This window comes from Thamnophis sirtalis, unplaced genomic scaffold (genome assembly GCF_051295495.1).
Source record: "Thamnophis sirtalis isolate CommonGarterSnake01/CBP01778 unplaced genomic scaffold, rThaSir2_p1.2 scaffold_1, whole genome shotgun sequence".
NCBI classification, from domain to species: domain Eukaryota; kingdom Metazoa; phylum Chordata; class Lepidosauria; order Squamata; family Natricidae; genus Thamnophis; species Thamnophis sirtalis.
The window spans coordinates 71,478,473-71,501,827 of NW_028261381.1; the positions used below are offsets into that span (position 1 = coordinate 71,478,473).

Consider the following 23,355-nt stretch of genomic DNA (forward strand, 5'->3'; position numbering starts at 1 on the left):
AAAACTTGAGATGTGGGTTGAGTTAGCTTTGGTAGAAAGACTGAGAAAACTTGGAGAGGCCCATGGATTCTCCCTCTGGCAACTTGCACAAGGAGCTCTATCATCACTGCCACAGAAAGTTCAAACTTGTCTTGTTGATTTTCAAAGTTTGTTTTTTAAAGGAAAACCTAACAATAAGGAAAGTAACCGGTTGGATAACATTAGTGGGTGGAACTAACTGTTAGCTCCCAGCCCAGCCCAGCCCTAACCTACCCTAGCCAAGCCTTGCTTGTGCTCGCACCAACAGTTACTGAACAGTAGAGCTTAATCATTCCAGGTGTTTGCAGAAGGAAATAACTGCCCATCTGGTCACATTTGGGACTTCGAGGGCCCCAAGCTTAGGCACGTGGGAAATTCTCTCCGTCACCTCTGAGAGGATGCTGCAAGGAAACAAGAGGTCCAAGATGCCAAGCACTGTATGTCTTATTCATTCTCATTCTCTCTCTTTCTTTCTCTCTCTCTCTCTCTCTTCTACTGCCTTTCCATTTTGATTAATAAGCTGACTTTAAGGCAGCTGGTCTTGAGCTGTGCTAAGCAAGGGCAGGGCAGCTTTATATTTTGGCTCGGGCTATTGTAAGCAGGCTGGCATTTCAGTGCATATCATGGCGCAGAAAGTATTAGTCTGCTTGGGAACAGGCAAGTCTTATAAATATCTGGGGGAAACGTGTACAAATTGCACTTTGAAATACTCTTTATTGGGAGCCAACCCAGAATTATTTCAGAGCAAGAATCCTGTATGCGCAGAATGCTTGGCTGCCTGGCAAATTGTAAGCAAGTAAATGGGGTATTTAAATAGTTCGCAACTTATGACCTGATCAGCTAAGGGTTGAGCTCTCGCAGTGAGATGGTCCAAAAGCATTTTGCTCTCCTCCCTATTGTGGGTGATCTTGTTTAGAAATGCTGGGAACTGGTGCTGTGAATTTGAAACTAAAATTCAGAAATCCCACAAGAGGCATAAATGGGCAAGCCCATCTCCATTTCCAAAATACAACTCTTTTGTGGTCAAGTGAAATCATGTTTCTTGATACGGCAAGCACGCGAGGTGTCCTGTTATGAACTGTGGCATAATGGCCACTGTGTTTGATAGGTCCAAAGGAATAGATAAATTCGCAGCAAGGGATGAGACTCTCAGAGTCTATTAGCCATTGAAATCTAGTGTCTCCTCCTTGCAATGACTTCAGCTTCCATAATTTCAAAATCAATTTAATGCTTCTTGTCAAATGTCATAGTCCTGGAAGTGCTGGGGAATAAATAAAAAGTAATGCCCCAGCTTCAAGCTTTGCTATTTGGGGGGGGGTGGTTGTTGTTTGGCGTCTTTCTTCAGGTGAACATTAGAAACAAAGTTGGCCGTCCAATTTATTGTGTTTATAATGATGTCTGAGGAAATGCTGAGACTCTGTTTGAGAGAAATAAAACAGTGGACTTTTTACAGTTACAGATGACGAATAACTTCAGAACAGCTTCATCCACAGAGTTACAGTGAAGCATAGCAAAAATGTTCCACTTGATTGTAAAGAACATTACTATAAACTTCCTTAGCCTGGAAAACCATTTTTGTCATGAATAACACAATTTACTACAAATATATAACTTGGGCAGGTAAAGATGTTTTATCTTTCTCAAGAAGTCAGCATTTCCTTTTAAGAGACAGAGTGTGGCTATATATGCTAAGCCAGAACGGTAGCGGTGGCGTGGGAACCTAAAGTGAGAAGGATGGCCTGGGGTGGGAACTGCTGCTGAATTTCAAATACTCTGCAGATTTTGGAAAGCAATCCTCTCTTGTTCTCGTTTCCCAACCAACAAAACCAAGATACTAATGAAATATTTAATTGGCTGCTGTGAAGAAGAATAAGTGCTTTGCCTTATGGAATATGTGTGGGAAGAAGAATTTGGAAATGCGTACCATGGAAATGTAATGAACAAGGCTTTTCACTTGGGTATCTAGCTACACAACCGGAAGAACAGATTTGCCCCTCCAATACACCCTTTGTTTGTCAAATTAGGGCAACAGGGGAAAGAAGAGAGGCTTTTCCCCTGTGTGTTGTACCAGTTACAACTTATCTGCAAGAATAGACTGGCACACGTTGATGAAGGAGACTATACTTCTTTTCGAGTTGTTATTTCTCAAAATTGCTTATGGTTGCACATGCTATAATTTAAATGAGCGCTGGAGGCTTTAAGGGTAGGCGTGGGTTTGAAGGACTTGTTCATTCTGTCTATGTTCTTTCCAACCTGGCAACTTTTGAGCCCCATCCTGAGCAAGGGCCTTTCCTGGTGAAGAATAGATTGGGCTAGCAGGAGCAGGATCAGCTTATATGCAGAACTTCCATTTTTGTTCAGCTAGCAAAGGGAAAGTGGGATAAATGAGAATTTTGTAATGCTTTCCTATGGGGATTTTTTTAAAATCAGGATACTTAAAAGCCAAATGTTTTTGAGAGTTCCCCCCCCCCACTGAAATTTAAACATTCTCTGGGCTGCCCCCAATTTGGAACCCTCAAACAACAGGGAAGGTGAGGGCCGTGGTGGATTCCTATTGCCTGCCTATCAAGGTACTATTAAGAGTCCAGGTTTTTCATGTTATGATCTAGTATTACATTTTCTGTACTCTATAGATAGTCTTTGATTTAGGACCAGTTGTTTAGTGATACTTGGAAGTTACAACCTGCTGGAAAAAATGGGGATTTACAACCTGGATCCAAAGTTCTGACAGTTTCCCCCAACCCATGGTCACGTGACTGCACTTTTGGCAACATGGCTGTATTAACAGCCATTTGTGGGGTTCCGTGATCATATGACTAGTTATATGATGCAGTGGTGGGATTCAAAATTTTTACTACTGGTTCTGTGGGTGTGGCTTGGTAGGTGTGGCAGGGGAAGGATACTGTAAAATCCCCATTTCCTCCCAATCAGCTGGGATTTGGGAGGCAGAGAATAGATGGGAGCGGGGCCAGTTAGAGATGATATTTACCAGTTCTCCGAACTACTCAAAATTTCTGCTACCGGTTCTCCAGAGCTGGTCACAACCTGCTGAATACCACCTCTGATATGATGGTTTTGACAAAAACCAGCTCTTCTAGTTTTCAGCAAAACCATACCATCATGAACAATGGGTTTACTTAATGACTGTGGCATTCGCTTAACTGCTGCCACAAAAAACATTGCCACGTGACAACTCATTTCATGACACTTACAATTTACAACCATAATGGGCAGGAGTAGTTACTGTTGTGACTCCAGGACTACCTGTATTCTGAATTTATCTTAACACTTCAATCCTTATATTAGTGGAGACTCAAATGGGAAAGTGTTCATGGGATATTCTGTGTTCTTATTCTTCCAGCTCGGAAGGAAAAATAATCTGTCACCTTACTGATGAGACTAAATCTCTAATGAACAAGATGAATAGAAATGCCTATCCCATGTTGTTGCTGTCCAGATGTGTTAGAATTACACAATTCCCAACTCTAAAGTCCTAAGGCATCTGGAGAGCACTAGGCTGGGGATGTTTTGACAGGCCCTTTCAATTTCCTTTTGCTTATCTCAAGCTTCATATTTTTTAAAAAAATACCCAGTAGTCATTACCCATGCTAATTCATCGCTTTTAATTTATATATTCATAAACTTCCTAAAGTTTATTATCCTTCTGCCTTTAATCTTGTCTTGTTCTCTACTATTAACATTGTTCTGAGAGAACCCTAGTGCACATCTGAAAATAGTGTGCCTAGAACATATGTAGATATACACATATGTATATACCATCATACATTTCTCTTTTGGGGTAAGCAACACTACAAAAAGTGCAGAAATGAGTAAGAATAATAAGCTAAAAAAATTAAAGGCATGAGATTAGACAATGAAAGGAACTGTAGCTAAATATAATATATACAGCATCAGACACTATTCCTGTCCATACAAGCCATCCCTTACTTCTACCACATCCATATATATGTTGATTTCTTTAAACTTCTCATCTTTTCTTTCAGAGGAATTCAATTCCATCCAGCCATGACTTTCTCAGCCTTCTCCTTCCTCTCAACCACTCATATACATTTGTTTAGAGAATTGATCCTTGTTCATTCTTTCTATATGAAATCATGCCTTTGTACTCAATCGTTACTGTACAGCCCATTCATTGTTGCTCTCTTGATCTTTTCTTGTTTTATCATGCACATTCTTAAGCTCTTCTGCATGCAAATTATTTTTATGATTTTCCTGACATATTCAACTCTCATTCCACATGACGGTGGACCAAAGCATGTTTTTATACTCAGCCATGTTTGCTTCTTTCAACAAGAACTTGTTCCTTTTATCATATTTGTTAACTCTGTCAGCATTTGCACAACTTAAGATGTCTCCTTGCATTTTCTTATCTTGAATAAATTTTCTACCAAGAAATGCAAATTTATCAACTTGTTCCACTTTTTCATTTCCAAGTGCTTATTCCACTTCACCTGGAAAACAGCCTCCTAGATCCATGATGGCGAACTTATGGCATGCATGCCCAAAATGGCACAAGGAGCCATGTCGCCTGGCATGCATGGCATTGTCTGTTCCTCTTTTGGGTTTCTGGTGTGCATGATGATCAGCTGGCCTTTGTGCATGCAGCAGTGCTGGAAATTGGAAGAGCTGGTCTTCCATTTTCTGGTGTGACCATGTGCTCCAGCCAGCTGATTGTCACATATGCATGTGCGCCAGTGATGGGATTCAGCCAGTTCACACCTATTCAGGAGAACTGATTCATAACTTTCTAAGCAGTTCGGAGAACCGGTTGTTGGAAGAAATCTTATTTTATCTTTTTCCCACTTTACAGGGCTAATCTTGTAAGGAAGGCAGGAAGGAAAAATTCTGGTGTTGCTTCTAGCCTCATCTTTATTGCTGTTTACAGAAACTGCCTCTCCAGTTAACCCTTATTACATTGTAACAGCTAAGGTGAAGCGCCCATTGATGTGAGTTGGCCACAGCCAAATTGTCACATGACCACTGAGCTATGCCTACCCAGCTGGTCATTATGGCAGAGAACCGGTTGTTAAATTGTTTGAATCCCACCACTGATGTGCGCCAGAAACTGGAAGACTAGCTTGCTGGTGCACCTGCACATGCTGGAAACCAGAAGTTCAGTTTCCAGTGCAGGCATGCCCCCTGGAAAGCTCCACTTCCAGGTTGCAGCCCAGATGAGTGCGCATGTGTGCTCCCTTTCCGGCACGCAGTACCAAAAAGATTTGCCATCACTGTCCTAGATATATATATTTAATCCATGCTTCATCATCCTCATTGCATCAGACAATCTAACATTCCATTTGCCCTGTATCATTTGAGTTTTTCATCCAAAAATACAGCGTTGTCTCTCTATAAAGGTACCCCCTCATTTATGTCTTCAAGAACACTCCACCAACTTCATCACAAACTTTCTTGCCATGTAGTAGTCCTTGACTTATGGCCACAATTGAGCCCAAAATATCTGTGGCTAAGCAAGACAGTGAGTTTGTGAAGTGAGTTTGCCACTCACTTCACTTTAAGCGAATCACTGCAGTTCTTAAGTTACCCACAGAGTTGTTAAATGAATCTGGCTTCCCTATTGATTTTGTTTCTTAGAAGGTCATAAAAGCAGCACTGCAACTTGCCAGTTGCCAAGTGCTTGGATTTTGAAACGGTCTTAAGTGTGAAAAACGGTCGCAAGTCACTTTTTCAGTGCTTCAAATGGTCCCAGAATGAATGGTTGTAAGTCGAGGACTGCGTGTACTCACGATAACTTTGTTTTCTTTCCTGCTTATGTTGAGCCATTCACTAAGCATCCCATTTAGCCTCACACTTGCTTTACTTACTGCTCTCTTCCTACTCAGCAAGCAACAATAAACTCCATATTCATACAAAACATTATATAATTCAAGCTACTTCATCCTACTCTTTCTCTAGTTCAGTGAACATGCAATAAGATTTCCTTCCCTCATTCTGACCTCTGTAGGCAGAAAGCTGCCCTGCATTTTGCTCATTGCCATTTCCTGTACTCTTTGGTTAGAATTCTACCAAGCTCCTCCCCATTGACAAACTAAATCCTACTGGATTAGTATTCACTCTCCCTATTTTCCCTTTGTGTAGGGTGGGGTTCTTAAACTTTTTGCCATTAGATGTTACCTTAAACCAGTGTTTCTCAACCTTGGCAACTTGAAGATGTCTGGACTTCAACTCCCAGAATTCTGGCTGGGGAATTCTGGGAGTTGAAGTCCAGACATCTTCAAGTTGCCAAGGTTGAGAAACACTGCCTTAAACAGACCTCCCGTAAAAATCCAAATATCAAAATAAACACAAATGAACTATGAAAAAAACAAAACTTTTGGAAGAATGGATTTATTGTAGGAGTATAACTGATCAGTTTTTCACTCTGTTCGGTAACTAAATCTAACTAAAAGTTTTTGCCTGCACTTCACAGTTTGCGAAACCCTGCTAGTCCTTGATTTATGACTGTAATTAAGCCCAGAATTACAGCTATAAATCGCTGTGGTCATTAAGCAGGTCACCACATGACCAGACCCTATTTTATGATCTTTATTGCGATGGTTGTTAAGCTAATGTGGCAGTTATTAAGCGAATGATGCAGTCATTAAATGAATCAATTTCACCCAATGAACATGTTTTGCTGGCAATTAGAAATAAACACTAGAAACTGGCAAAAAGCATTGAAAATTATGATCACACGACTGAGGGACATTGCAAATAGCTATAAAGGTGAGCTTATTGCAAAGTACCCATAATGCTGACCAGTGAGTGAGTGAGTGTGTGTGTGTGTGTGTGTGTGTGTGTGTGTACATGCCTGTACATCAGAAATTCAAAATCGGGTTGTAATCAGTTTTTGGGGGGATTGTCATAACTTCGAGCAGATGCTAAGTGACTAGACATAAGTCTAGAATCACCTGTTTAAACATCAGGTATAAATCATACCTTTTAACAAATCACCTACTCACATGGAAGCGACATCCAGATTTTAATATCTGAATGATGTATCACCAGTTATAGTGTGATAGTATATCCAGTTATATGCCACAATTTGTCAATATTTCTACAGCATTCCACTATTCCGCATTGGTTTCCATCAAAATCATTCTGCATTTTCTTTTCCTTTTTTACTATTGAGCAGTCCTCACTTTTGTTGACCACTTCTTTGCAACTATCTGTTTCTCTCGTTATGCTTTATCCATCACTTTCTCCCATCCACATTTTTGCAGCAATCTTTCTTTTATAAACATTTGGGTCTCCTCTGGTGTTTCGTTCCATCCTTATTCCCCCAACCATCCTTTTTGTTTTTCCCATTATTGCAACTCTACACGTTTCTGTAGCGCTTCGTAACATCATTTTTATCCCTCTGTTCAGTGGTGTGCTGACGGTACCGTATAACAAATAGCTTTACTGCCTATTAGTGCTGCTACACTATGAGCTGCCAAAGGACTGATCGGTGCAGTGTGCACTGCAGCTCAGTTCTGCTTTTAACTGGCTCACAAAATTCCAGAAAATTTAACAATTGGCTCGTGTGAGCCTGTGCAAACTAGTTCCAGCACATTGCCACTAGCACACCTCCAAGTAGCCTCCACATCTTCTTTCCTTATGTCTGCTTCTATTCATTCTATTGGGAAATTAATCTATGACTCATCCAGGATATGCAACTTTTCCTCCTGTAATTGCTCTATTTTTACTTCTTTTCTTCCTGACCATTTCAGGCAAGGTCCCTTCTTGATGCTACCGTCTCATCCTAAATTCAGAACTTGACGTTCATTTTTTTAATGTCCTTAAAATTATTTCTTTCATTCATTCATCGTACGTAATAAAATCAGTCATCGTTTTCAATGTTAGTACTGTGATGGTTGTTTATATATTGTCTTAGGTTTAAATTAAAGAGGGCAACTATGGCCTCTTTATGACCTGTGAACTTCAACTCCCTGAGTCGTCCACAAGTTGTAAGGGGGCAATAGTTGCTGCCCCTTGTTCAAATCATGTATTTGAAATAGAGATTTTAGTAAACACATGCAGAACATAACTGCTTTATTCTTTTATCTTTGTTCAAATGTGTGCTTTTGCTATCTTATTCCTGTTGTGTTCCATTTTGCAATCTTCCTTGTGCTGCGGTCCTTCCAGATGGGCTCATGATAATGACCTCTGCCACCTCTCATAACTTTGGTCAACTGAGACTCATGACACTTTTTTAGTATGATGCAGAATCTGTCTGTAGATACGGTTACTGGTTATATTGCATTTCCTCCCAGTAGTAGCAATAAAGTCAGTCACATTTTGGCACATAATACTGCTCCCCACCAATTTGGAAGTATATACAGTTCTGAAATTGTCCTGGGAATGAATTGAATTCATGGGTTTCAATCACAGGTTTGGAGACATCACTGGGCAAGTATCAACCACTATTGAGGTAAGGGAGTTGAGATCCGCCTCGACACTCCTGGCCTTCTGGAAGAGCCTATAACCTTGGCTCTGCTCCTTGGTCTGGGCCCCCAATAGGGGCCTGCTATATTGGGGTTGGCTGACTGGGTAGAGGGGATCCCCACCTCCAGGGAATAAATATTTGTTAAGTGACCACTTACAGCAGTACATATATAATTACAGTTCATTATGCCCTGGGCAGTTCATTTATTACTAATCTGACAAAACATGAGGCCACTATTACCACACTTCTGAATTTCTTCATAAATTCAACAGAATAGAGTGATAGCCCATTTATCTCCCAAAGTCAGCCAGATAGACAGACTTCAAGTTGAATTGCAAAACTGAGGGCAGCTCCAAATAAAAGATGTTAGTCTAACTGGTCTGTGAACAAACTTCTGTTCCGTTTCCTCATACAATTCATAGCACATGTTTGCAAAGGGAATGACAGTGCCCAGTTCATTTATTGTAACAGATGATAACATAAAAATCCCACTAGATTCCTGTAAAACAGCCTATAAATGTGTTTTCATAACCTCCCAAGTGCAGACAAACAATTATGTCCTTTTAACAAGCAACACAAACCTTCTTCAACCATTTAAAACAATCAGGGACATTGCATTGGTAACCTATCAAATCATTTGCTTTCTCAGCCGACTAAGAGAAATATGATGTGGTGTCTATTAAGTGGACAGAGGTCAAAAATCCCACTGTTGGCCAGGACGACAGAGGAAGAAAATTAAATGGAATCTTATTTCGAAGTAAAGAATTAAAGCTCTTATCTTTGTTTCCATATTTCACTGTGGTCTGTTAAGGTCCGAAATAATTTCCAATCTGCTGAACATTTTGAAATAGATTTTGTTTAATAGTCGGGGATTCAAAGGTTGTCCAATCAAAGGCAAAAAACAGAATGACTTGGTTGCTGGATCTATACACCGTTTTTCTGGTTTCAACATTTCTACAGCGTCTCTTTCAGAAAACAGCTGCAACTCCTGTTTTTGTTCTGTGATAACTCCCTTCCTGCTTTCGGAGGATCATGATGATGACCACCTCCTATTTTCTCACTCACAATAACCCTATGAAGTGGGTCGGGCTGAGAGAGATTAACTGGCCCAAAGTCACCCAGCTGGCTTTCATGCTTAAGAGAGGGCCAGAACCAGGGGTAAAATGCTATCAGTTCGGACTGGTTCACCTGAACTGGTAGTAAAAAATGTTACCGATTCAGGCAAACTGGTATTTCCAACGATCAGCTGTGATGTGTGATTTATATTAGCTAGCATTGTTGGATTTCCTGCTTTCTATCTAATCTAAATCGTGTGGCACAGCGGATTCCCCCCCTCTACTTACCTTTCTTTTTTTAGCACTGCGGGGCGTGCCTCAAGCGCGCATGCACACAAAGTACATGCTCGGGAGCAGACTCACTGAACTGGTAGCAGACTTCAGAGGATTTCACCGCTGGCCAGAACCCTCAGTCTCTTAGTTTTTCGATCAGCTCCTTTTCTACTACACCAAATGGACTATTTTAAATCCTTTTTTAAAAATGGTTTTCGTCATCTGATGCATTACTAGATTGTCCCTTTACCAGCCTTACTCGTCGCATTATCCTGCCCCAATACATTGGCAGGAGGGATAAAACATACCAGATTGAAATGTGGTTCTCAAATGCGACTGTCACTAACAGTAGCCATCTTGGGGGTTTTCCAGCCTGTCCTCATGATGTTGCCTTCATTGTATCCCCAGGCCAAGTGTGAGATGAGTTGAATCAAACTTACCTATTCTGGTGTCTTAAGTAATTAATTTCTCCATTGTTCTAACACCATTGAAGAGCAGTCTCACACTATATAAAAATCTGCTAATCATCATCACCCTCAATGTGGGAAGCTGGTTGATGCAGTTACTGGGAATAGAATCAATAAGACAAAATGGGAATTAGCAGGGGAACAGCAATTTTCAAGTTATTGTACTGGATGGTATTTATCAGTGATTTATGCAGGTTTGTGTTGACAAAAAAGAAAGGGGCAAGACTTGGCTACAGAAGTCAAGATTGACAGAAGGACATTAATGTGTTGAGGCATTTGGGCCAGAATTGTTAAATGTGAAAAAAATCATGGCAACTAACCCACCAACAAAAACTGCTTCACAAGAGCTTTACGTGATACTCAATTTAATGTCAGGAAGCATAGCTTTGGGTGTAAGAATATGGAGAGATTACATGTTTGATAGTCTCCTTTTTTTCCTTCTGGGGCAGATAGCTTTATAGAGTCAGAAAAATCAAAACAGGTCAAGCAAGTCTAGGGTTAATAGAGGGAAGAGATTTAAGTCAGAAGCAAGCTTCAGGAGAAGCACATTCTGCCAGAAGCTTCCTCAAATCAAAAAAGACAGCAGGTCTCAAGAAATGAGAATGGCAGGTGGAAGATAGTGAGCAGCTGATGAGCATCAATTGTTGCAGAAGAATACTAAACAAGTGGATAGGACTGATGGAGTGCCATACCTGCAGAGATCATCTAGAAATATTCACCATTCAGTTGTTAGTCATTCATTTCCATGGCTGTTCACGCCATGTTCACACAATCTTAATGGCTGAAACGGGTAGGGGTGGGAGTGATTTATTTATGTATTTATTTATTTCTCTGCTGCCAACTCTACGAGGACATCTGGTGGATTTCATACATACCGGTATGTATGGATTATAAATACAAACATTTAGTTCAAGGTTGTAAACAATGCCCCTCCCTTGGTGTCCCATTCCAGCAATACATTAGATCCTCTATGGAATAATTCTGTTTTAACTATTTTCATGAAGACCAAACTGGATCTTTGGGGATAAGCCGTTCCATAGAACAAAACCCAAGAAATATATTTATTCCAAATATCTTATGAGAGGTTTTGGAATTTCTAATTGCAATGCACACACGGAACGGATCATTTCAATTTGAAGCAGGTGGTACTGAAGTTATCGAGGGGCAAAATCATACAGTTTCATAGTGATGACCTGCACTTTGAAGTACACTCAAAAACCTGTTGGCAACTGATGTAGCACCCACAACATTAATACTAGATGTAGAGGGTCTCTAACTCTAAAGTTAGGGGGGGTCTCATCTAGCAGAGCTATTCTATTTTATAGAAGTTGTATATTTTGAGTACAGTAGTCTGCAAAAGCAGTCCCACATAAAGCAAACTACAGAAATCTATGCAGGAGGGGATAAAGACATGGTTAGCCTAATCTGGTGCCCTGCCAAATCTGAGCAAAGGCCCCCATTGTAACAGCTTTAACTGCCTACCCAAGCAGTGGCCATGAGTCTAGGAGATCCCCAAGTGGCAGACTTCCTTCTTTAGAAGAGCTGCTATTCCATCCAAAATAACAACTGAAGCGGATAAGCAATCAAATGAGTCTTGGGCAAAGCACCTCTGTTGTGTAGCAATTCAGCTTCAGCTTGTTCTTTCCCATCCAATCATTTACACAATCCAGGCATCAAGTCTATAGTAGCCTATGATTCAGCCCAGGGTGGAGATTTATATCTGGGAATAATACCCACATTGTGGTTTTATGTTGATATTGGAGAACATAGCTTGGAGAGATGAACCACCCTTATCATCACAGCGTAGGATTAAATGCAAACTTTTATTTTTGTTTGGTCAAATTAACTCCTGGCTTTATTCCACAAAAGAGTCTCCTAGGTTAGAGGCCACTAACAATAGGAGACTAATCATTAGCCCCCCAACTTCACATTACTACCAGCTGCTTTGATGGGAAAATTAAAACTGACATAACAACTTTGTGGGTTTAGGCCATGGTTGCCACAGTGGTATAAACCTCTGATGTCTGTGATTCTCTCCCTAGGTATAAAGATTGTAGTCTTCCAGCAACAGTATCGGGGGAGATTTTAAAACCAGCCTATTGATAAGATCTGAGATCTCAGGAAATGTTTTGGAGTGAAGTAGGCAGTGCCTAAAGATGATCCCCAATTTGTTTCTACCTCATGATCTGATATATAGCCTGTCCTCTGAGACATAGACTTTGGCCAATACCATCATCATCACACCTCCTTATCTTGTACCAGTGGTGGGATTAATTTTTTTTTACTACCAGTTCTATGGGCATGGCTTAGTGGGTGTGGCATGGCTGGCTGGGTGTGGCTTGTTGGGTGTGGCATGGAAAGGATACTGTAAAAATGTCCATTCCCTCCCCACTCCAGGGGAAGGTTACTGCTAAATCCCCATTTTCTCTGATCAGCTGGGACTCGGGAGGCAGAGAAGAGGACAGGGTCAGTCAGAGGGTATTTACCAGTTCTCTGAACTACTCAAAATTTCTGCTACCGGTTCTCCAGAACTGGTCAGAACCTGCTGAATACCACCTCTGTCTTGCACAGTTTATGGTAGAAACGGAAACCCAAAACTGAAGGCAAATCTGACACAAAAAAGGATACTCACCCTTGCCCAGCTAGGTTTGGATGATGAACATTGATAATGTTATCCATTCATTAGAGGTGAGGTGGTGGAGTGATTCGAGTGCAGTACTGCAGGCTACTTCAGCTGACTACTAGCTGCAGTTCAGCAGTTCAAATCTCACCAAGCTCAAGGTTCACTGTGGGTAAAATGAGGATCCAGATGGTTGGGGACAATATGCTGACTCTGTAAATAGCTTAGAGAGTGCTGTAAAAGCACTATGAAGTGGTATATAAGTCTAAGTGCTATTGCTATTGCTATTCATTGTCGACTCTTGGTGATTCTACAGGCCATGTCTCTCCACATCTTCCTATTTTGCACTATTTCTTTGGGTTATTCTATGCTCTGGCTGGTGTCAGCTTTGATGGTGAGGTTTGGCTAATACAAGCCAAATTACCTAGATTTGTAACACAGGGTCATTAATCTACTGAGCATGTGTAAATGAGTAAATCTTTGAGGGAGATGGGTGGTACAGAAATGTGAAAAATAATAAAAATTGATAGCTAAGCAGTCGTTCTTCTTTTTAACAGAATAATCTTTGCATTCAGATCCTGAATGGATTTCTGCATCTGTAAGCCCTCTCCCCATGCTATTATTTGCATTCTGGCCTTTTCTTTATTCATTAGGGTTTTTCCTTGATAAAATGGGTATTATTTTCACTGTTTTTGAAAGGTTCAAAGCAAATGGGTGTGTTGAAAGATGGAGAGGCTAAGTCTAAGAGAAGTATAGAAAGATGAAGATTGGTTCCAACAGGTTTACTGTGGATTCAGCCTAATTTATCACTCTCATTTTATGTAAACTCCACAGAAAATGGTCACCATTTGTAAAGATGTTGTGCCAGAGGTGGGTTGCTCCCGGATCTGCCCGGATTGGCCTAACCGGTAATGGCGGCAGCGGGAGGCTACGCCCAGCCACACAAGCACACACACGAGCAAAATGGTAATGCTGGGATTTGAAACCCACCTCTGTGTTGTGCCCATAATTTTTGAGGACAGAAAAGCAGATAATCTCCATAGTTATAGATGCTATTAACATTATTCTTCACTTTTAAAGAAATCTGATTTTAACATGAGGTAATTGTTTTACAGGCAGAAGAACCTCTGCCCAAATATAACTTTTTGAATGGATGAGTTATCATTTTTTAAAATCAATAACTGAAAGAGTGGTAAGGCACCGAAGTAATCACAAAGAATAATATAATCATGATATTGCAATTAAATATATCTAATGCTGGGAGGAAATCTTTTCACTCCCTATCATTTTAGCAAAATGATTTATGGCAGCAGTGACAAAAACATTATTTTAAAATGGTTTTCTAATTAACATTATTAGTATGGTACGTCCATAATGCTATAATGCTATTTTTTTTAAAAAAAGATGAGTGCTATTTTTCTATTGTGTTAATAAAAGAGACATTTAACATGATCTTTCTAGTCACCATCATGAATCATTTCTTGGAACAGCATTGACTGGAAAAATATACATGTGTTTATCAAAACTTGCATATGGGTACATAAGCACATGCAAAGAAAGTATTAATAAAATTAAACAAATATGGATATAGATAGAACATAGTTGTAGCTGATTTATTTAATTTCTTATTTTTCCTCGAAGTGTTATAAAAAATGGTGCCCACAGACTTCATCCAACTCTATCACAAACATGTCCCATACAGTGACCATATGTTCTTTGTAACATAATAAAATGCAGTGTCCTTAAACTGTGCAAACCAACAACTACCATTATAACAGAGGGGAATGAATGAAAACTTGTCAGTTGGAAAACACCCATCTGTTTTCATAACAGAGAAGAAAACCAATTGCTTCCTTGACACTCATCTGCTCTTTTGCAGCTAGGAATTCGCTTAGATCTTGGAATGGCTGTAGGGAGATTCCCAGGCTTGGGCTGGGTGTAACCAACCACAAGACTTGTACACAAGATTTAGCTTGCACATGAAGCAATTGCTAACTGCAGTGATTGTCAGATTTGGCTGCATTTCACACTGGAAGATGTTTTCTCAGAGCACAACTGACGATTTTCAGAAGTTTTATCTGTTTTATTAGGAATGATTTGTTGCTGTTCCAAATTCATGCAAGCTTGGGGAAATGCTACTCCAGGCATGTACACTGTGCAAAGAGAAGGTTTTGGTAAAAAAAAAAACCAAGCCCATTGGGTGGTACATGAGGAGAAACAGAACTACCTGGAGTTAGGAAGGGCCTCCCATACATTAAATTCACTGCTACTTTTTAGATATGTTCTGATTCTCTCTATTCAAGTTCCTGGAATATATTTCCAACAGCTTTGATTCCCTCTTTGATGGCTCAAACATTTTTACACGCTTTGGGTGGCAAAAATAGCAAATATTTTGAACACATTTAATGAGATTTTTTTTAAAAAAAACTTGTATTATGTTGTTTCAATGGCATTTGTGGTATTTTAGTGTTTTCTGTTGATATGCTTGCTGATACTCATCCAGTATTGTGAATCTGAGCACCTGAAGCCTGTGCCATTTGTTCAGGACACACTTGCCAATATGCTTTTAAGGGAGGGTGCTTTTAAAGGTAGATTGAGGGATGATCTCAGAAAGTAGCATTGTTTCTCAAGATTAAATTAAATCTCTTACATTCCTATCCATCTGGCACTTTGAGACCAAAAAATGAACTGGCATAGGGTAGAAATTTGATTTTCAAAAGAAGAAGAGGCAGGTAAAGGGAAAGAAGGTGAATTTTATCTCTCCCCACTTTATTCTTAGCGATAAATGGACATACATCCAGAGGGGGGGGAGGGAGGAAGGAGATGGAGAAATTACAGCTGATTTAAATGAATTAGTCGATGTACACAATGTCTAATTTGGCCCTAAGGAAAAATCTAATTGACCGTCAAAAGAAGCCAAGGAACCTGGGATCTCTCCACAGTTGCCATGCAGGTCAAGAGCACATTTGTGATGGTCTTCCTCTGCCAAGCTCATTCATTCTCTTGAGGGAGAGGCCAAGAGTCACCCATCAGGAAGTCGTGTAAAGGGTTAGACTAGAGGGTGAGACACTCATAAATTCCACTCTTTCTGCTTAAATCAGCAAACACACCCTTTTCTTTCTTTTTTCTTTTCTTTTTTTTTTTTTTTGGCACATCTAAGCTTTTTTTAAAAATTTGTTTGAAACACTGCAAATCTGTTAGGTTTGCACAATACATTAAATAACACTGGATATTAATTTATGGTTCAGTACTGTGTGAGATCACAGCCTTTGTCTTAGCATGTCGTTAAGTCACAACATAGCTTGTTTGAGCTTAACAAATTCAACAACATAAATTCAGTAATAAGATTTGATTACTTTGTCCTAGGGCAGTGGTCTCAACCTTCCTAATGCCGCGACCCTTTAATACAGTTCCTCATGTTGTGGTGACCCCCAACCATAAAATGATTTTATATTTTCCGTATTTTTTTGAAAATATGTGTTTTCCGATGGTCTTAGGCGACCCCTGTGAAAGGGTCATTCGACCCCCAAAGGAGTCCCGACCCACAGGTTGAGAACCACTGTCCTAGGGTTTAGTATATTGTTCCCAACCAGGGGTGGGTTGCTGCCAGTTTTACTACCGGTTCGCAAACTGCACGTGTGCACAATTCAATGTAAATTGTTCTTCGTGCATGTGCTGAACAATTTACAGTGAACTGCGCACATGCAGTCACTAAAATCCAAAATGGCAGTGGCCCAGTGGTGGCAAGGGAAACAGTTTGGGGATGTGGCAGGTCTGGGTCATGCCAGTTCTGTGACCCAGGCCCGAATTCCACTACTGGTTTGGCTGAACTGGGCCAAACCGGGAGCAACCCACCTCTGTTCCCAACCATTGCAAATTAAAAATGAACTGTGCTATATTAAAACACAGAATCTTTCTACTCCTTTTGAAAAGAGACTAGCTGCTGATTACATGCTACTTTTGGCTCATCTCCTCCCTGCAAAAGTCAAAATTCTCCATCATGGCCACATACAAAAGAATGGAATTGGATCTGTTCATTGTTTCTTACAATCAATGAAATGCTATGGGGCCAGACACTCTGTCTTGTAGTCATGTTTACTCATGGTGCCTGGAGCCAAAATAAACACATTTTTACATTAAATTCACTGCTACTTTTTAGATATGTTCTGATTCTCTCTATTCAAGTTCCTGGAATATATTTCCAACAGCTTTGATTCCCTCTTTGATGGCTCAAACATTTTTACACGCTTTGGGTGGCAAAAATAGCAAATATTTTGAACACATTTAATGAGATTTTTTTTAAAAAAAAAACTTGTATTATGTTGTTTCAATGGCATTTGTGGTATTTTAGTGTTTTCTGTTGATATGCTTGCTGATACTCATCCAGTATTGTGAAATTAGAGTGGTAGACAAATTATGTTAATAGATAAATCAAAACATTAATAAATAAGATGCTAACATGAGATAAAAATAGTTAGAAGTCCATAAAAAAATCTTAGAAACTCTTTGTGGAAATGACCAAACAGCCTAGCCAGAAGGCTTCTTAGCACCATAACGATTGGTGTTAAAAAGCCATGGAGAGAATCCACCCAATTGAAGTCCCCCATTTCTACAGTGTGTGTAAAAAGTATCTCACAAAGAAACCAAAGCACTTTCTACCCCAAAATTAGATCTGAATCCTGCTTAAAATGGATCTAGAGCAGAGATTTTAAAACTTTTTCAGACCGCATAATCCCAGAGCCAAGATCAAAAGACAAAATTCTAGTGATATAAAATTGGCAATAAACAAAAAAAATGCTTGTTGTAATTTGTTTATTCGACTTTATATATTAAAGGAGGATTTGTGCTTATTTGGAGATACATTTCTGCCCTTAAACTTTCACAGAATATCCATCAAGTTCTCATGGAAACCTAAGCTTTCATGGAGTTGACAGCAATGATGGCATTTTACTGGCCCCTATGAGGAAAGGAACCTACTTATATCTCTAAACTTAGGAACCGCCTTATCACATTGTTCCGCTATCCATCCTGTAGCTTCCCCCTTTTTAATCCCTTCTTCCATTGTTGAGAACCCTTCTCTGTAGGAAGGTGGGGTAAGAACCTGTTGGGGCATTGCAGGGAAGACTGGAACTGGTGGGGAGGTCAATCCCTGGGTTGGCCACTGCCCAGTTATCTGCCATGGTGCCATCTGCTGAGGTGCCCACTGGCATCCCTTCCATCCATGACTTGGTTTTATGACCCATCCCGGGGGTTCCTGATTTACAGATTGCAGTTCAACCAACAATGGCTGGCAGGAGGGGTTGTGTGCCAAGGCCCCCTCTGCTGGCTTGGAGAATTGCTGATGGCCAAGCAGGTGCCCACTGGCATATTTTCCATCAATACTCTGGGAAGAAAGCCCAATTTGATGGTGCTTCATTCACAAGCTGCAGCCCAATTTCCAGTGGCTGGCAAGTGAAAGATGCTGGCCAAATCCCTTCTTGCTAGCTGGGTTGAATTTCCCATTTTTGATAGGGAATCTGTCTTCAACTCAGTTGCAGGGTAATGGGTCATTTCATTTATCACTGTTTGGAAGGAGTCAAAATCTCCACTCCAGGTTTTTTTTTCCAAGCCTTGGCTGGGGGAAGGAGGGGGAGCATGCACTCACGTTTAGTTGTCCAAACTGGTCCAGGAAGCCCATCAGAGGATGGCTGGGATCTCCATTCCTCAGATCTTCTGCCCATCCTCTAGTCGTGTGTACAATAAGCCTTTCCAGCTCCCTCCGTTCTATCCCTCTCAGGCTGTGCCTCTTCCTAGCTGCTATAAATTTTGAAACAGAAATTCCTTCACACTTTGAAGATTTGCAGAGAAGTGTCTCATCTCAGCTTCTTATCTCAAAAGGCTTTCTCATAATTGTTCACTGATATTTTACGCTGACGCGGTCAGCATTGGGAAATCAGCACCCAATGCTGGATTTATTTTAAAGAGAGATTTGGGATAATGTCAGCATTCCAAATATCATGCAGAATTAAATCAGAGTCCAAGGCAGAGCTATCCTTAAAGTTCCAATTTAATAAGACAGACATGTTGGCACATCTGTGGAAATCCCAAATCAAAAGCTTCCTGGGATTCCACCTGGTTGAAAGTTCATGATCTTATCCCCACACCCATAAATCCATCACATGGTCCAATCTTCTTCAGCCATGCTGGCATTTCCACCCATCTAGTTCTGGTCAGATGCAGAGATGTGGAGACAAAAGATGAGCTTGGACTTCTAGAAAAGAATGACAACAACACATTCCACAATTCTACTCCTTTCTATTCCCCCCTCCCAACTACTACACTAATGAAACAGCACAGTGAAATAAAAGAGAATGAGGCAAGCCAAAGATCCTAAAAGGTATATAACTGCAGGCCTGACAGTCAATGCTGTTATGTGTATGTGTGTGGAGGGGTTTTCCTAGGTAAATGTTTGATTAGGTTGTTGTTCACTGCTTTTTTGTCTGATATTAATCCCTGCTTATCTGTATATTGATTGCTGGCAACAGGTGATCTAATCTTTTTGTTCCCTTTTTTAGTTTTTTATTGTCTCTTCTAAATGATGTGTAAATGTGGTTTATCTCTATATGCCTGTTGATGGCTTGATATGCATCGATCTGTGGTTTTAAAGGCAGCAGGGGATTGTTAACCATGACAATGGGAAGTCTGGCTCTTAACAATAGCACAGGGTCACCAAATTAGATGAGTATGAGGTAGAATAAAACCTAATGGGGAATTGACCAAAGGCCTAAGGTAGCAGACAGGAAATAACTCTGTATGGAGTGGTAACCCATAATGTAATGTCTATAGTTAGAAATAATAGTAGACTCCAAAGATACTTTTTTTAAAAAACTGGATTGCCGAAGCAGGAAATGAGACATAAAATAACATGACAAAAGACAAAAGGTCTCTCCAGCCCAGCAATCTATTTCCTCATAATCAACCAAGTCCCCACTCATATTCTTTAGCTACTTGTATTCAGAGTCATCTGTTTACATGTGATTCCAAGAAAAAAGACACACACTGCATCTTCAGCTGAAAGTCTCTTCAGCAGTCAAGGACTACCTGTAGTGGGAAATTTTTCAAATGCAAAACACAACTAAGAGTGTATTTAAGGATATTTTCTGCAAATAATCTCATTGATACGATAGAAGACCTCAGTTCAGCCTTCTGCTATTGGGCAGTCCTGCTTGTGTCTTAGAGAAAGAAAGAATGCCAGTTGGGGGACTGCCTTAAGGAGCACTTCCTGTCAGCATGGATACTTGTGACCTAGGCTGACGAACAGACACGCTCAGGGTCCAATAGCTTCATGCATATCTAGTCCAATCTCTATTTACTGTTTTCCAGCTATAGTTTCCAGATTTTGCAGCCAACACTGCTACTGCCTGAAAATTTGGGAAGGGGAAGTGATCCTTCTTTTACATTTGGAGCATGCCCAATAGGGGACATAATCTAGTCTTGTTCCAATTGCACAGCAAAACCACATCAGCCGTTGCTGTGGTTCTTTGTGGATATCAATTCGATTAAAAATATGCTGCCTTTTTACATGCTAAAAGTGCTATTGAAAACAGCAGCAGTTCTTGGTATTCATAATATTGATACAAACTGTCCTCCATCTGCCCCTTCCATTGCCATCTGCTATGATTTTACTGTACTCATGCATGAAGTCACAGTTTCCAATGACAGCTCATAGTTTTTCACTGGATGCAACTCTCAAATGGCCTCATCTTGTGTTTCGCATTCATGGCTAAACTGCTTCGGTATATCAGGGGAGACAAAAAGTGTATTGATTGCCCTGCAAGACTGCCTCGGAAGGCTTTTGTGACTGACTGTGAGAGAGAAATTTGAGCTGAAGGAGAAACTGAATGGCACCACCTGGAAAAGCAGGCAGGTGGGTTTCAAGAAATTGCTATTGAATGGGCATTTTCATGTGTCGATTGTTTAAATGTTCCAGGATTAAACCCATTGTGCTGGATTATTCTGCTGTTTATGAAGCTGAGGGGTTAAATAATAAGCTTAATAAAAATTTCTTTTTAACAGCCAAGAATAGGCTGGCATCAGAAGTAGATTTGGCACACATCAAAAATTTATCATGCTGAACTTAGAATGTTGTGCTGTATGGTGCTATGAATGCATCAACCCTTTTGAGATTTCTGGATATTTCTGATAATAAAGAATTCTAGAGGCACAACAGGAAAGGACCCCAGGCCTCCATTTGAAATCCAAATGGCACTGCAGAACACTACAACATCCCTGAGAGGTAGACATTCTCCAGCCTGAGATACTGTTTTTGTATGAAATCTACATAAGCCTACATGTACCATCTCACCAAGATCATCTTAACTCAGGATTGGTGATCATATTCCCAGAGGTTAGAAAATTTTGTAGTATTCAAACAGAAACTTGTGCCTAGCAAATTTTGGGCAATTCTAAATTAAATATAAAATGCAAAGGTAATAAATATATTTTATTCAATGTTTTATAGTCTATACGCTGGACCAGGGGTGTCAAACTCTTTAAGGGCTGCATCAGGGTTGTATTTGACCTCGGTTGGGAGGGATGGTCATGGTGGGTGTGGCCAGGGGTGGGCGTGACAGGGGACCCGTGCCAGGGACACCTGTGGTGGCCAAATGCTAATGCATACCTCCCTACGACCAATTAGATCCCACAGATTAGGCCTCCTCCGAATGCCATCAGCTAGCCAACGTCGACTGTTGACCCCTTGGGGGAGGGCCTTCTCTGTGGCTGCTCCGGCCCTCTGGAACGATCTCCCCGTGAAGATTCAGACCGTCACCACCCTTCAGGCTTTCCGCAAAGCCATCAAGACCTGGCTGTTCCGGCAGGCCTCGGGCTGTTGAGTTCCCAGCCCCACTTGAATTGCTGTGATTGTTGTGTTGTTTTTTAATCTGTTTTGTGTATCTTGTTTTTTGTCTTGTTTGTTTTTTGTATTTCCCCCTTCCCCATTGGTTTGTTAGCTGCCCTGAGTCCCTCGGGAATAGGGCGGCATACAAGTATAATAAACTGAACTGAACTAAGGCAGGACTTCCCTGAGACCCTCCCTCACTCTCATTATAATTTCCTTTCTTCCTTTTCTTCTTTTTCCTTCCCTCTTCATTCTCCTTTCTTCTTCCTTCCCCTTTCCTTATTTTTCCTTCTTCGCTCTCTTCCCTCTTCCCATCTTTCCTTCTTTGTCTTTCCTCTTTCCCTTTCGCCTTTCCTGTCCCTTCTTGCAATCCCTCAGTGCCCTGTTTTCTGCTGCAAAGGCCTCCTGCAGCCCTCTGCCAGTGAAAACGAAGCTCGGGGCCCTGTGCTCCCTCCCCCCACCCAGTTCCACTTTTTCTGGCAGAGGCACCACGAGCTGATCCTGAGGGCCAGATCTAAGTACCCTGTGGGCCAGATTCAGCCTGCAGGCCTTGAGTTTGACATCCCTGCTTTGGACAATACAGGGATTCTCTTGGAAGTAATATTTCCTTTAAAAATGGTAATGGTGCACAATCTTTCCTTATACTGGGCAACTCCAAGACAATATATTCACTGAGAGTGAATAGAGGATTAAAGATTTTCTTTTCAATACTAGGCCGTCTCATAAGAAAAAAAATCATCTTTGGTGACAATGCTATTCTCTCTGTGCAAAACATTTTGAAAGGAAAAAAACAAGGAAAAGAGAAAAAAGCATAGCACGAAGTAAACAGAGAAGATTTACAAACATAAAATTAAGTAAACTGAGTATACATTATCAGAGTAATACTACTTTAATTAACCAAATTAAAAACCCATTTTAAAACTGCAGATCATTGTCAAATTAAATAGTGGTATTAATAACCAAAACAGCACAAAGAGTAAACCTGAGTGACCAAATTACTTGTATTGAATCAATTTTAAAAAATCTATCCTTGTTTAACAAATAATTGAAAAATTAAATATTAAAATGTTTATATTAAAAGAAACCCATATTTTAGATGTGGTAACAGACTTATAATCCCCAAACGTCTTGTTGAATGTTAAATTCTATATCAGATTTCTTTTTCAGATATGAAATGTTAGACATCAAGGCATATTCCAATAACTACATTTGCAATTTCTGTACAGGAAGAATTTATGTGCTTTCCAATGAAGGACATAGAATATTCTAGCAGTTATAATATATTATAGTGATAACATAGCGCATACAGTATAATACAGTACATAGTTATAATGGAATACATATAATACAGTACACGTAATACATATAATACAGTGCATAGTTAATATGTAAAAAGCTAGATTTGTATATTAAAATATAGTAATATTTATGCTAGCGTAGATTTTATGGGCAGGGTTGACTATGTGATGATAAGCTTCAGTTTAACTTTCTGATGTCCTAATATTTATCCAATGTCTGTGGCTGATAACTTCAGAAGCAAAATGAGCTGTTTCATAGTGTCCCCCTTGGCAGCTGACAACTAAATGAGCAAGAATTGC

General features: G+C 40.2%; 1 protein-coding gene across 1 annotated transcript in view; it reads left to right on the top strand.

Moving 5' to 3' along the window:
- Positions 1-332: 332 nt before the first annotated feature.
- PKP3 (plakophilin 3) overlaps positions 333-23,355 on the top strand; it is a 77,271-nt gene continuing 54,248 nt past the window's right edge. The window contains exon 1 of the mRNA XM_014067043.2: positions 333-455. Coding sequence (XP_013922518.2) covers positions 417-455 — 39 coding nt within the window. The 5' untranslated portion in view covers positions 333-416. The remainder of the gene's footprint in view (positions 456-23,355) is intronic.